We start from the raw sequence: 15,829 nt of genomic DNA on the forward strand, positions 1-15,829 counted from the left end.
CCTTTCCCTTGCTTAATGCTATCATCTCCATATCTGTAGAACCAAAAGGGTGGCTGACTGGGGGCCTCAGGCTTGTCATAACCTGTATGGGCTCATTTTATTTACATAAATGTGAGTGCGATTACCAATGACCTTACAAATATTGACAAATTCAGGTGAAAGGTGTGCTTGATTCTATTAAGTGGAACTACAAGACCCAGCATGCTGTACCAGCTGATCGGTGGGAGGGTATGCTGGTAGTTTCACACCAGCTGGAGAACCTCAGGTTGCCCAAGCCTGTACTATTGGCTTGGATAGGTTTGCCTTGAATATCCTTTTACTTCACTGGACCTCCTGATTTTTCTAAAGTCACTTTCTGCGTCGTGGAACGCAAACAGCCACCATGCGTTCCACCGCTGCCCCTCCTGTGCAGCGGAAGCAGGAAGCAAGGACTTGTGGCAGGAGGAGTTTGGGCTTCCGCCTTCACTGGAGAGGGCACCCCGCGCGTGACGTCAGCAGGCCTGTCCGCCGAAGGGAATCTGGCCACGCCTACTATCCTGCGTGAGCTGACTGTACGCCCTTATTATTATAGAGAATATTACCCGACCAGCCTGTAAAACCAGAGTACGGGCACTAGGTGGCGCTCACACACTGTATATAGTCACATAGACAAGGACGGGTTTAATCACATGACCTGTGTAAGGCGACTCACATGCTCTAGAGTAGTGACAGGATCGGAGGGATATACCTCCGGAATAAGGTTCCGGCCTGTGTGTGGGAAGAAGAGACTTGTTGCAGTGCAGTCACATCAGTGTAGCCGGGAGCTGCTGCTGTCTGTATCCGCCGGTCACATCCGCCTACATGGCCAGGTATGTGCTATAGTGCCAGTGGGTTCACCCCTATTGGACTGCTTTACTACCCTGACCTGCATCACCCCCCCCCCCCATCTCCCTCCTAGGAGCTTTTCTGTACCAACAGTAGTTCTGTCAGACACCACCTCATATCTTCTTCCTCTCACTCATTTATGTATGTGACTACACTGTAACTTTTAGTGATTACACTATATGTATTTGGCAAGATCTCCTGCGTTCACTACAGGTACTACACCCCAAACTCCGTTACCCCTCTCCAGTTACTTTCAGGTGTGATTTCCTCCCCTTTCCCCATCTGCACTACATGACACTGTGCCCACCCATCTTAACTGTGTAAGACTGCCCACCTGCTTTCTCTTCAGTTATTCCACTCCAAACAATGGCTCCTTAGGGGGTTCCAGTGGCGTCACTCCATCTCTTTTCATGCTCTCCTCCTATCTGTCCTCAGTAACGCTGTGCCCACCCATCTTCAGTGGGTGAGAATGCCCACCTACCCGTGCTTCCTCCCAAACTTCACCTCCCCAGTTACCTCCAGGTGTGGCACCTCTACTCCTTCCACTACCAGCACTTGATGACTTTGTGGGTGGCATTGGTGGGCATTGCTGCTGCACAATGCTGGTGTCATCGGTCTATTCTGCATGGATCTTGTGCGGTTGTCTTCCCACAGTACAATGTCATACTGGTAAGTGAATGATAGGGTTGGGTACAGGATGCCCCCCCCCCCTTCGCAACCTAAACTTAAGTCTCCCCCTAAGTACCTAACCGCACTACTTACAGTCGGGTTGCTGGCGCCAGGATTTTGACTCGTGTCGGGATACCAGAGACCGCATTGTGAATGCTGGCACCTCGTACGCCAGGATTGAAACTACATCCTGTGGGGATGAATGCAGCGCTACTTACTTTGCTATATGGAGGTTCATGTTGTCATTGACTAATACAATACCTAATATGCTTTTTGTAAGTAGATAATTGGTTTATGTTGGGGGTGTTGATTTTTTTTTTTGTCTTTAATAACCTTAATATTGCTTTAGCTTACTGTGTTTGTTTCTTCTCTTTGTCCAGACAGGCAATCTAACCATGGCGGTCAAATCTTCCCTGGACACACATCCTCTGAATCTTAAAGGAAACATGTTTTCATGGACAGGGCTGTGAACAATTTTGGAACTTTCCCTCCATTGCATGGATTACACGCATGTAGCTGGTGATGGTGATTGGCCTAATCGGGCACTTACTATTTGGTTTGTGTGAGACTGAACAACCTCTTCTGTAAGCAGACATGAAGCCTCGGTGGTCATGCAGTTGGGTCAGCCTGGTCTTGATACTCTGTCCATCACTTTTGTTATTGCCAGTACTGGTGAATGGTGAACGTATACCCGCAGGGCATCAGCGTGAAAGTTCTGGAAAATATCATGGTAAGAAAGGGTTGGATATATGTATTTAACCATTTTATTGTTAATTATTTTTTTTTTTATAGCAACAACATCATGTTTCACAGTGCTGTCTAACCAGAGCATTGTATACAGTCCCAGCTCAGTGGGATTTGCAATCTAATTTCTCCTTTAGGTTGCATCACAATGTAAATTGGTTGTACACTGTGCTTTTTACAGATATCTCCAATTGATCATATAGAGCAGTACACAATCCCCCCATCTTTTATAGTCCATGTAGCAGTAGGGGTCTGGATTAGCATTTGCCAATAATGGGATTGTCGTTTTTTGGGCAGCCCCTGGTATTGGTGAAATCTGCCACCCCCCTCATAGGGGCTTATGTAATAGGTTCTGGGATTACAGACCCCACGTGATTTTGGCAAGTGTGAAGCTAAATTTAAAGCACCAGTCAGATCTAAGGCTGGCTTTGCCTTAATACCCACTCCTGCTTTAAATTTAGCGACAAACTCCCCAAAATCACGTGGGGTTTGTAATCTTGGAACCTATTACATAAACCCCATAATCTTTTCTTCCCATTACGTGATGCCCTGTACTCGCTTCTTTTTTCCTCTGCAATACAGTTTGGCCTATCACTTGCTCCTTATTCTGTACGACCATCATTATCATTGGCTCATGTGTTAGAACTCTGGGCCTGATTCAGACCCGCTCGCAAGCGGGTCGATGTTGCCCTAGTGCGCACGACCGAGGGAGCTCCGTCGTGCGCATGCGCGAGACCCGAATAGCGACGGCCAAGCCATCGCTATGGGTCTCGCACCAAAGGGGGCGTGCTGTCGATGGTGAGTGACAGCACGCCCCCTTTGGTGGGCGTGCCGGGGGCGTTGCTGCCCAGACGGAGGCGTTCCCATGGGAACACCTCCCGTCTGGGGCCAGCCCCACTGTGATCACTAGTGATGTCAGTGGGACCGCAGGGTCTCGTTGCAAGCCCGATGGTCTTGACCATCGCGACCATCTTTTTGGCCGCTCGCATAAGCTGTGGGTGGTCACCCACAGCTATGCGAGCGGCCAGGAGGCCACACCAATAATAGGTAGGACGGCCCTGATTCAGGCCCTCTTTACAGATCAGTTTTTTATACTTACACCCAGAGCTAAGACCCAATTTCAATATCTGACCAAAACAAAGAGGGATGGAAATACTTCAATCAGATTTCATCATTAGATTACAACAGTTTCTTAGTTTTACACCTAAAAATGATCTATGGCCTGTAGGTAATACATGTTGAAGTTGTATTACTCATCCCACTCCCCCAAGGTTTAAGTTTGCTCCCTGCTCCATATGATCTTAGATTATTCATAATGTATTGGATAATACCTATTGGCTCGTATAAATTACTTTTTTAAAGGGGGCTCTTAATTCCTCCCACCCTTGTATTTTGTATATTTTATAGGATTTATTCATATTTCAGCATGGGGCAGGGGAGGCTAGAGTGGTAATAATTATTTTAATGTGTAGTGGAGGGATAACCTATAACTAGGCTACACAGCCTATGTGGACACCCGCTCTAATTGGTGTGTACAGCCGCATTCATTGCTGACTGGTGCATAAAATCAATCATCCAGCCATGGAATCTTCATAGACAAACTTACTTACCATTATGTCTGAAAGTGATTTTCCTCTCCAGCTTTTATGTACCTATAGCGGAAGGGGACGGCAGTGCGGAGGTACTATGTCGACGGTGTTATTCGTTGACGCGACCGATTACGGTCATGGCTCCGGTACAGGAGCCGCCCTGGGCTTGTTTTGCCAAATCGCTTACAACCCTCGTGGGCCAGTTAGCTCCGCAGCCTGCCCTCACTCAGATGGGTTTGTCCCAGCAGTCAGTGGTGTCGTCACCCATGCAGGGTTTTCCAAGACAATTGATGGTACCCCACAGTCTCCCTATTTCCCCTCAGGTCTCTCATGAGCCTGCGTGGGTTAATTCGTTAACAAGCTCTGTACAGCAGTTGTCAGACGTATTGCAAGGGGAGTCTGTGATGCGGCCTCACAAGCGGCCGGTGGCGTCTCTGTCTGCTCCTTATGAGGATGACGACGGGACGTCCGATGATGGGGAGATTCTGGATCTTTCTGACCAGGAACCTCCCCGTTCTAAAAAGTCGGACCCTAAGTCTAAGGTGTATATACCTGGCCTTATTCGTGCAGTCCGTACTGCTTTAGTTATTGAGGATGAGGAGCCTCCGGTATCAAAGTCCAAATACGCCTTTTTCAAAGATGTTAAAGGAGATACCACAGTGTTTCCTCTTTCGGGGCAATTAGTTGACCACCTGGAGGAAGCGTGGAAACAACCAGGCAAACGATATCAGCCTCAAAGGCGTTTAGCAGTGACGTATCCGTTTGCAGACAATTATTTTGCCAAGTCGGAATCCCCGCCTCAGGTGGATTCTCATGTTACATGCCTTGTCCGTAGTACCACATTACCCATGCCATCCATGTCCTCCCTTAAGGATGCTACGGACCGCAAGGTGGAGATTTGCCTGAAGTCCGTCTATTCCCTTGCGGGGCGGGGGGGGGGGGGGGTCAGCGCGGCCGGCTATTGCCATTTGCTGGGTTGCCCGAGCTATGGAGCGCTGGGCTGATGCATTTGAGGCGTCCTTCGATTTCGGCTGAGCAGACGGAGTTGATCGGCAATCTCCGGGATTCGGCCACTTATATCAACGAAGCGGCCTTGGATGTTAGTACCCTGGCGTCTCGAATTTCTTCGGCAGCTGTGGTTGCTCGTCGCACCTTGTGGTTCCGATCCTGGAAGGCGGACGCTGATTCCAAAAAGGGTTTGGAGGCGTTGCCTTTTAACAGAGAAGTTCTCTTCGGTCCGGACCTGGATAAGATTGTAGCCACGCTGGCGGCAGCTAAATCGGCATGTCTCCCGTCGGCTGCTGTTCCTTCTCGTTCAGGTACTCCGTCCTTTCGGTCTTATAGGGCCCAAGGTAGGCCTAAGACTCAGTCCTTTCCCCGACCGGCTGGCCCCAAGAAATCGGCCAAGCCCCGGAAACAGGCCTGGAGTACCAGACGTCCGGCCCCTAAGCCAGGCCTGACTGTCCGGGCCTCCCTTTGGGGGATCCCAAAGTGGGAGGCCGCCTGCTGCAGTTCGCCCGGTGTTGGTCGGTCACCACGACAGACACTTGGGTTCTCGAGGTGGTCTCACACGGGTATGCCCTCTCCTTCCGGCACAGACCCCCAGCTCGGTTCTTCACCACGGGTATACCATCAGACCGGAACAAATCCACGGAGCTGCGGAAGGTTTTGCACACTATGCTCCAGGCTGGAGTTATAGTGCCTGTTCCATTCTCCCAGAGGGGCCAGGGTTTCTATTCCAATCTCTTTTTGGTGCAGAAACCCAATGGGTCGTTTCGTCCGATTCTCAACCTCAAAGCTCTCAACAAATCTTTGCGGGTGCCGAAGTTTCGGATGGAGACCCTACGGTCCATCATTCTGGCGCTGGAACCTGGGGACTACATGGTGTCATTGGACATACAGGACGCTTACCTGCATGTCCCTATTCTTTTGCGCCATCAGCAGTTCCTCAGGTTTGCAATCCGCAGCGACCACTTTCAGTTCCGGGCGTTACCTTTTGGCCTGGCGACAGCACCACGTGTTTTCACCAAGGTGATGGCGGTCATGGCGGCTTACCTGCGGCTGCAAGGGGTCCGTATGTTGCCGTACTTGGACGACCTTCTCTTAGTGGCAGGATCTCCGGAGCTCCTTCTCCGCCACTTGGACCTGACCATTGCGCTACTGCAACGGCACGGCTGGTTGATCAACTGGCAGAAGTCCACCCTGATCCCGTCTCAGCGGATTCTGCACCTCGGAGCCTTATTGGACTCGGGACAGCAAAGGATCTTTGTGACGGGGGAAAAGATCGCTGCCTTACAGTCGAGGGTGCGCAGTTGTCTGCAGGGCCGCCGGGTGTCTCTGCACTCGGCGATGAGGTTACTGGGCTCCATGGTGTCGGTATTCGACATGGTGGAATATGCCCAGTTTCACTCCAGACCTCTGCAGCACCTGATCCTGTCCAAATGGAATGGACTGCCTCAGTCTCTGAAATCCCAGTCGATAGTGCTCACTCCGGAGGTTCGCCTGTCTCTTGCCTGGTGGTTGCAGACGACCCATCTCAACAAGGGTCGTCCGTTCTGGGTGGCGAATTGGGTCCTGTTGACAACGGACGCCAGTCTTCAGGGCTGGGGAGCAGTTTCGGGTCCACACTTGTTCCAGAGCAGGTGGACTCCGGCGGAAGCGGAGCTTCCAATAAACATCTTGGAACTCCGAGCGGTTTTCAATGCTCTCCAGCAGGCACATCGGGTTCTCCAGGGTCGCCCAGTGCAGGTCCAGTCGGACAACGCTACTACCGTGGCCTACATAAACCGGCAAGGAGGAACCCGAAGTCGAGCGGCTCTCGTAGAGGTGTCTCGGATCCTGGTATGGGCGGAGCGCAATCTTCCGGCCATATCAGCGGTTTTCATCCCAGGAGTGCTAAACTGGGAGGCGGACCTTCTCAGTCGCCAGGACGTTCATCCGGGGGAATGGTCCCTGCACCCGGATGTTTTTCAACTGCTGGTGGACAGATGGGGTCTTCCAGAGATCGACCTCATGGCGTCCCGGCACAACAACAAGTTGCCGGTGTACGGGTCTCACACAAGAGACGAAGAGGCGTCTCTGGTGGATGCTCTGTCCGTCCGGTGGACGTTCCGGTTTGCTTATCTCTTTCCTCCGGTCTCCCTTCTTCCACGGGTAATCCGCAAATTCAAACAGGAAGGAGGGACGCTACTGTTGATAGCTCCCGCATGGCCCAGACTGCACTGGTTCTCAGACCTTCAGGGTCTGTCCGTGGACAGTCCTCTGCGGTTGCCGCTATGACCGGACCGTCTGTCACAGGGTCCTTGTCTTCACCCGGACCTGACTCGGCTGTCTTTGACGGCGTGGCTGTAGAGATGGCCATGTTAAGGTCCAGGGGGTTTTCCAGCTCTGTAGTGCGGACCATGCTAAGAGCTCAGAAAACGGTCTTCCATGAGAATATACCATCGCGTGTGGCATACGTTCTTCCAGTGGCGTCGACCGAGAGGTTATGCACCGCCGGAGTTTCGTTTGTCTCGGGTACTCTCCTTCCTACAGGCGGGACTCGACCATGGGCTTCGCCTTGCTTCTTTGAAGGTGCAGGTTTCTGCCCTGTCTGTCTGGTTTCACCGTAGGATTGCTACAATCCCTGATGTGCGCACCTTTATGCAGGGCGTTCTGTGAATTCAGCCGCCTTTTGTTCCACCTGTGGCGCCATGGGACTTGGCTGTGGTCCTGAGGGCTCTCCAGGGACCGCCATTTGAACCACTGGGCTCAGTGGATCTTAAATGGCTAACAGCTAAGACTGTTTTCTTTCTGGCCATAGCTTCGGCCAGACGTGTTTCTGATTTAGGGGCTCTCTCTTGTAGACCCCCTTTCTTGATTTTTCATGGGAACAGGGCAGTGCTACGCACTCGTCCTGAATTTCTTCCCAAAGTTGTTTCCCAGTTTCATGTTAATGAGGAAATAGTTGTTCCGGCCTTTAACTCACCTGGTCTTTCAGTGGGTGAGGCCACTTTGGATGTTGTGCGGGCCTTAAGGACTTATGTTGACCGCACTTCTTCATTTAGGAAGTCGGACGCCTTGTTTGTCCTCTATGGCTTCCGTAAAAAGAGTTGGCCTGCTTCAAAGCAAACTTTGGCAGCCTGGATCCGTATGGCAATTTTCTGAAGCTTATCTTCATGAAGGCCTACCGGTTCCTCCTTCTCTGAAGGCTCATTCCACTAGGTCTGTGGGTCCTTCGTGGGCAGCTCGACGTGGTGCCTCTGCAGTCCAGATCTGCAAGGCTGCTACGTGGTGCTCTGTCCATACCTTCGTGAGGTATTACAGGTTTGACACCTTCGCCTCTCATGATGCTACCTTCGGGCGGCGGATTCTCCTTTCAGCACAGGAGCGTCCCCACCCTTAAAGGATACTGCTTTGGGACATCCCCAAGGTATCCCGTGGATACCCTATGGACCCTGAAGTAGAAAATATGAGATATGGTAAGAACTTACCTTTGTTATCTCTATTTCTACGAAGTCCATAGGGTTCCACAGGACTCCCGCCCTGTCGCGCCTGTGCTAGTGATGGGCTTTACTCTGGTCACCGGTTTTTCCGTCTCCCTCTGGTGAGAATGTGATTCTTGTGTGTGTCCAGAACTTTCTTCTCTCTCTTCCTTTTCCTCCTCCGGCCTATGGCTTGGTAACTAACTGAGATGCCTTGGCTCGGGGGCGGGGTATAGGAGGGGGACCCTAGTGCTTCCTGGGAGGACTGAAAACTTAACTCTATGGTGCCCGATGCCTGACATCATCACCTATACCCAAGGTATCCTGTGGAACCCTATGGACTTCGTAGAAATAGAGATAACAAAGGTAAGTTCTTACCATATCTCATATTATCCCTGTGCACACCGCAAGGTCCATCAAAAAATGATCTGACAAGTTTGATGTGTACTAGACTGGCCTGCTCAATCCCAATGAACACCTTTGTGATGAATTGGAACACAGGCTGCAAGAGTAGCCTTCTAGTCCAACATCAGTGCTCATCCTCTAATGTTGGTGTGGCTGAATGGATACAAATCCCGCGCAGCCATAATCTAGAGGAAAGCCTTCTCGGAGGGGTGGAGACAGTTGTTACAGCAAACATGGGACCAACTCCATATTAATGGCCATGATTTTGGAATGCTTAATTCAACAGGCACATAGGGGTGTGATGTTCGGGTGTCAGACGTACACTACATGGCCAAAAAGTATGCAGTCACATACATGCCCCTGTCCTAGGCACATTTTAAGCATATAAATTGTTGATCTATCCGTTGCTTAAGCTGTGCTATTTAAAGTAAATGTCTTTTGGCATGTCACACAGTCGTTATTAAATATGACAAGGCTGTCTGATTCTTTCCCTTTTTTTTTTTTTTTTTTTTTTTTTTAATAAGAAATCTGCAAACTTGCATCTCCATGCAATGCATACTATGTTTATTATCCTTTCAGTTTATTTGTACATGGAATAACCTTGCCTTGTAAGGAAATACTGCAAGTAATAAGTTCTGTTCTGTAAATGATTGTATTGTTATGAAAGGACGGTTTTATTGTCCACCTTATGTTCCGGTTAACATAAAGTGCAGGAAGCAAACACTTTGTATATGTAACAAGTTGAGGGCTGAGTGTATTACAGACCTTTTCCTGGTAACAGCGGAAAACACAACTAGTGCAGGAAATGTAACCCTCTTCTGACTGACAGGAGGCACAAGAGCCCTAAGGCTGCGGGGCGGTATGTAATGGATTGCTCCCCGAATCCCTGCACAGTGGAGGTATAGATGCCGCAAAGCAGTAGTTAGAAGTGGCATTATTTTCCCAGGGCCTGACAGTTCTCCTATAGGACTAAATTGTCTTTTGGTTTACATGGACTTCTCACTGTGAAAAGGTATTTATTTATACAGTACATCAGCAGCCAGGTATCATGTTGTTTGTGTTGAATGTTGTGGTGATTTGTAGAAGTCTTGTGCCTGTTATTGCAGTGCTGGCACATGTCCTCCTAGTTCTTGTCTAGGTGCTTGCCCACTTAATCGCAGTCTAGCAATGGGACTGATTCCAAGATGCACACAAAATGGCTGTAGGTTCAGGCAGCCGTGGAAGCCTGATATACTAATGCTGGGCATACACTATACAATCATCTGTCCAATCTGGCTGGTTGGAATGAAAACCTGGTAATGTGTGGGAGTAAATGACAGTCGATCATGTGGCCTTAAACACTGGAAAACGGACAATAAACAATTGTTCAAATATCTGGTTGAATTCGACCATTTTTGTCTGTTTTCCAGTGTTTGTGAGCAAGTGGATGATTGTCATTTGCTCCCATACATTACCAGGTTTTCATTCCAACCAGACAGATATCTGACAGATAATTGTATAGTGTATGCCCAGTGCCGCCCAGTGATATTTCGCCAGCTGCAGCAATCGCCATAATTAATATCAGCACTTGCACCAGCCCCATGCTGGGTATAAGACCTCAGTCAGAATCGCACAGAGCTCTAGATTCATGCCCACGAGACTCCCATGGCACCAGCACAAATCAGGGCCGTTCCATGCACTCAAATTGTTGCCAATTAACTGCAACCCTGAGACTCCTAATGTCACAGATCTGACGAGTTGTGTACGAGTTGCAATACAACGGAGATCAACACAAATGCATAAACTCGCTTATACTGTATACAAACATTCACTGTTGGCGTCAAAGTACACAGATCCGTCCATCTCAGGGAGGGTGAGGGGGACAGAGATGAGAGACCTGGGGGAAAAAAAACCTGCAACGGAGGGCACGATAACTAGTAACCCGACTTATGACTGATCCAAAATACTATTTATAGTATGAGATGAGAACTACTTTCCGCATATAAAGAAACGTTTCTCCTTTGAGGCAGGGAAAGTCTGTGCACACTGCAAATTACTTCTTCTGTAAATGTGGAAAAACCGCCTGCCGCTTTCTCTTATAGAAATGATCTCATCCCACAATACAAAACTTAGTTTTGGCGAGCTGGTGCAAATAGTGATGCCTCCTATTTGCCAAACTCCTCTAATTAGGTTGTGGAATCATCCGCACGACCACAGATGTCGCCGCGTTGAGCTTAGTGCAATAATGACTCCAGATTAGGAGCATGACATCCCAAAATTGCTTTTGGTCAACAAGGTAGCACTTTGCGATTCTTAAAGTTCGCTTGTTTTAGTAATTCTGTAAATCGCCGTCGCGCGCAGCGGCCATTCTGTTGGCTGAGACGATACTTATGAGACTGTAGACTGTCCGCTGACAGTGACATCACGGAGGCACGCCATGTACAATATTAATTAGCGCTGCTTCCTAGCTGTAGAAAAGCAGCAGCTTCATGAATATCCGGTTAGTCCATAAAAAATGTGGGTGACAAAAAGTGGGATTTAAAAATAGGATCCCTGCCTCACGGTGAGAGGAATGGAAAAAATAATACAAGAAGTTGCCGTTCTGTAGATATTTTTTTGAAAAACAACCTTTGTGTGTGACTGGATCCTATTGTCCCCACCATGCACCATTTCCTTAGCAATCAGGCTGGCACAATAATGTGGTACCTAACCTTCTTACATCTATTTTCCTGTAGTTATTAAGCTTACGAGATGGGACCCTCTTACTCTACTAATAACCAGTTATGTTATTACTCTGTCTATAGTAAAGTGCTGCAGTATACATTGGTGCCGCATACATAAATATTCTTAATAATAATGTTGGTGACAGAACTTATTCCATCACCTTGGCACTCTTGTACTAATATCTTTCATTATGCTATGCTACAAATGTGCTGTGTGTTTGAGCGGAGTCTTCCCTGTTAAGAAATAGCTGAGTAGTGGTGGCCACAGCCCCTAAAGGCCACGATAGCAGAAACCAGTGTTCTTCCATGGTAATAATGAGACTGCTCTGCGGTAACGTTTTATATGTAATATGTATTGTGTGGGTTCTAGAGGGTTTTCCCTTTCCTCAGACCACACCACTTATTGTGCTTGCCCTCTGGCGACTGGTACTAAATACATTGCTTTGCCTGATCGGTCTCATTTTTGTTTTTTTCATCTGTGGTTTTCTATAATCACGCCGTTACTTCTGTAAAGCTGCATACACACGTAAAGCTTTTCTGTCCAACCATTCAACTAGCTGATTGGTTGGAGTGAAAATCTGGTAATGTATGGGAGTAACTGATGATCAGCAATTTGCTCCTAAATGCCGGAAAATGGACAAAAACTGTTGTTTGACCAAATTGTTTAGATCAAACATTTAACAAACTTGTCTGACCGACCATTTTCATCTGTTTTCTGGCATTTAGGAGCAAATTGCTGATCATCAGTTACTCCCATACGTTACCAGATTTTCATTCCAACCAATCAACTAGTTGGATGATTGGACAGAAAATCTTTACGTGTGTATGCAGCTTTACTCTTCAATATGAATGCTATTTGAACTTGCAATGGTTGTATTTGTCACTTTTATAGCAATTTTTGATACAAGTTTAAAAAGATAAAAAACAAAATGGGCGATATTACTGTTACACATACTCCCATATACTTTGGGTGCGTTAAAACCATTGAATACTGCCCTATCTCCCGTCTAAAGTGACAGGAGATTGCGGGGCGCTATTCAATTGCCGATTATCGCGCCGATCGCACTTTGGTCAGGTTTAGTTAGCCCTGTAAAATGGCTACCCTCGACCAAAGAGCTGGACGCGATTGCGAAAACTGCCGCTTGGACGCCCAAATGGGCTACTTTGCGACCATTTTAGCTCGCACCCCTGGGGTGGGGGGTGCGAGCTGAAATGGTGTGTTGGCAGCTGATCGCGCCCAACAGGAGCAACAATTGAATAGCTCCATCGGGCGCTGAGGGGGGTAGAAACAATATCTATTCACTTCATGAACAGCGGCTGGGTGGATTGGAAAGGTTTGATAACCAAATGATCCATACACTGAATGATAACTCTCACGCCAGTCGTTTGGTCGGCTGGATTGCACAATTGTTGCGTAGTATAGGCCAGCTTACATGTTATATAAAATAACAGACAAAATGAAGGGTGTATTTGTGATAGTCAGATTTGGCATACATATGTGTCCTCATACACCTAGCGTCCATACGCCATACAGCGAGAGACTGTGTCGCTCCGAGAGGGGAAGCAATCGGGAAGCCGACTGCCTATATACCGGCAAGGGTGAAATGCCGGGCGTCTGGATGTAGACACCCGCATTTCCCCGACGCCGGGAGACCGGCGCCCGGCATCACGATCGTAGTGATGCCGGGCGCCGCGAGCGGACAGCCGCGGGGGGGAGGGTTAGGTTTAGGGCTCCCGGGGGGGACTTAGGGTTAGGCACCCGCCCGGGAGGGTTAGGCTAGGGGGAGGGAGGGTTAGGGTTAGGCACCCCCGGGGGGGACTTGGGGTTAGGCACCCCCCCGGGGGACTTAGGTTTAGGTAGCGGGGAAGGGGGTGGTTAGGGTTAGGCACTTGGGGGGGAAGTTAGGGTTAGGCACCCCTAAGGAGGGTTAGGGGGGGTTAGGTTAGTGGATACTTACCTATCCACGATCGGGATTTCCAGCGCTGTCGGGCTTCCGCTGCGTCGCACTCTGCTCCTGTCGGGCTGCCACTGACGGGAATCGAACCGCCTGGCGGTATTTCATACCCATTCCCTCCGAGAGATGTAGAGTGCTGCACCTTTCTCTAAATTTTGTGTCTTATTTGTATCGTAGACGCAGCGAAGCTTTGCTCGCAGTACCCTGGGGACGCTGGGGTGTAACTAACCGCACAAGAATTAGTTTTAAACACCTACAGAGTCGCAGATAACTTTGTGTGAGAGAAAAAATGCAGCAACTGCATTGTAGCACTTCATATGCAGAATCAGACCCATTCGCACACAGATGTACAAATGACACACATCAAATTGATCAATCCAAGCTGGCAATATAATTGTCTCTCCTAGTTTTTTGTTTTATGGGAATAAGATGCACATTTTGAGCTAGAAAATGCTTAGCATGGCCGAGTCGCCATGGACCTGAGAGGAGCTAATTGCCAACACTTGAGCTACAGTGTATGAGGACACGTCTGTATGTAGTTAAGTAGGTAAAGTTCATGGTGTCAAAAGCAAAGAATCTGGCCCACTGTAATGCGTTGGGCAGCATGGTTGGTGTAATGGATAGCATTACTGCCTCACAGCACTGAGGTCTTGAGTTTGATGCCCAGCACAGTACTAACTGTGTGGAGTTTGTATATTCTCCCCGTGTTTGCTTGTGTTTCTTCCCACAGTCCAAAAATACACTGGTAGGTTAATTGGATCCTGACAAAAAAAATGAACGTGTGTGTGTGCTGGGAATATAGGCCCTCATTCAGAGCCGCTCGTTAGCGGCAGTACGCTCGTTCCGAGCGATGTTTGCACATCTGCGCATGCGTACGGTTTTTAGTACGCATGCGCGAACCAGTCAGTGCGGCCAAAAATCGTTGGTACGCAATATAGCGAGTGCCTGCTATTTTGAATGACAGAATGAGGCGTATGTGGGTGGTAACAGGGGAAGGTGCTTGAAAATGGGGAGTGGAGATCCGAACGCAGGCGTGCTTAAAGGTCAAAACGGGCGTTTTATGGGTGTGTATATTTAAAACAGCAGCGTCATTGTTCACGTCACTGGGTTATTTTATAGCCAGAACTGCTCGCAAATTTGTGGTAGCAAACACCAACCACAAGAATAGCGAGCAGTTCATACGCTGGTCGATGTACTCGATTAATCTAATAAATAGCGGACATGATGTAGGATGCGAGCGGCCAGGGGGCGTTTTTAACAAATAAACGAGCGTATGTTTTGCTCGCTCGTTCAGACTTAGAGGTGTGAACAGACTACAATGTGCGTACGGATCATTTGAATAGCCACCCCTTGTTTTTAAACGAACGACCGCAAATAGCGAACGGCTCTGAATGAGGGCCATAGATTGTAAGCTCCACTGAGGCAGGGACTGATGTGACTGGCCAAATATTGTCTATAAAAAAAAAAAAAGTGTGTGTCTGTGTGTTATATAAATAAGAAGAGCTTGTGAAGGCTGTACTTCCCCAGAATTTAATTAGGGATTGAAAATTGTAGATTTGACTAAAATGTAATATTTGTGCTCATTATGTTTTTGTAATGTTACAAAGGAAAATTGATAATTCTGCAGATTTGCATTGTTTGTAAAAAAAATAAAATATAGGACCTGCATTATTGCTTGGCCAGAGATCAGCCTAAGGGGACAATCCAGCACTCTGCAACGTTCAGCTGTGCACATCACTAAATTGCAGTACCCTGACCTTGCACGATTTCCTGCTCACCTCTGTAGAGTGCAAAGGAACATGTGCGATGGTGATGACCACAACGTGCCATTGTTCCAACCGTTATAGACGGCGATTGACACGAATTGACTTGCCCTTTTAGGGTAATTCAGTAGTAGTAATGTCTAATCCATACAGGAAGCTGTGCTGGCTACTGATAAACTGTTCTGTGTGGGGAAAAAGTTCACCACACAGGCATCTGGGACTGGACAGAGAATTTAGAGAAGTGTTCTACATAAAGTAATGAGTAATTAGGAACATGCACTTACAGCTGACCTGTCACCAAATTGTCCAACACACTGTGCATGATGTAATCTGCAGAAACCTAAATGGGGTTTTCCCGGAACCACGTCCGCTTTGGAAAGCGCAGTTAAGAGAGAAAGCTGACCCAGGGGTGAGGTCTGTACTGTGCCTTTCATTTCTGCTAGTCAGGTGGCTGCAAGTAGAAATGTATCCACTGGTGGCATTCAGGCCCAACAATTGAATTCCTTCATCGGGTGCTCTTAAGACACAGCTGTGGGCACAAACAATTGAATCGCACCCTAATTTACTAGTTTATTGATGCATAAAAAGTTGACAGCAGAGGGTATTTTTACGAAGTGGCTTTTTATATCAAGCCACAGGTGTCTTGTACATGGGTGTAAAGTTGGGTACAAACTA

At 48.2% G+C, this 15,829-nt stretch overlaps 1 protein-coding gene across 1 annotated transcript in view; it reads left to right on the top strand.

The window, feature by feature from the left end:
* Positions 1 to 639: 639 nt before the first annotated feature.
* Positions 640 to 15,829, top strand: part of ADAM17 (ADAM metallopeptidase domain 17) — a 57,018-nt gene continuing 41,828 nt past the window's right edge. The window contains exons 1-2 of the mRNA XM_088476008.1: positions 640 to 848; positions 1,914 to 2,263. Of these exons, the coding sequence (XP_088332134.1) occupies positions 2,128 to 2,263 (136 nt within the window). The 5' untranslated portion in view covers positions 640 to 848; positions 1,914 to 2,127. The remainder of the gene's footprint in view (positions 849 to 1,913; positions 2,264 to 15,829) is intronic.

The sequence above is a fragment of the Taudactylus pleione genome, unplaced genomic scaffold, assembly GCF_031769625.1.
Source record: "Taudactylus pleione unplaced genomic scaffold, aTauple2 ptg000180l, whole genome shotgun sequence".
NCBI lineage: Eukaryota > Metazoa > Chordata > Amphibia > Anura > Myobatrachidae > Taudactylus > Taudactylus pleione.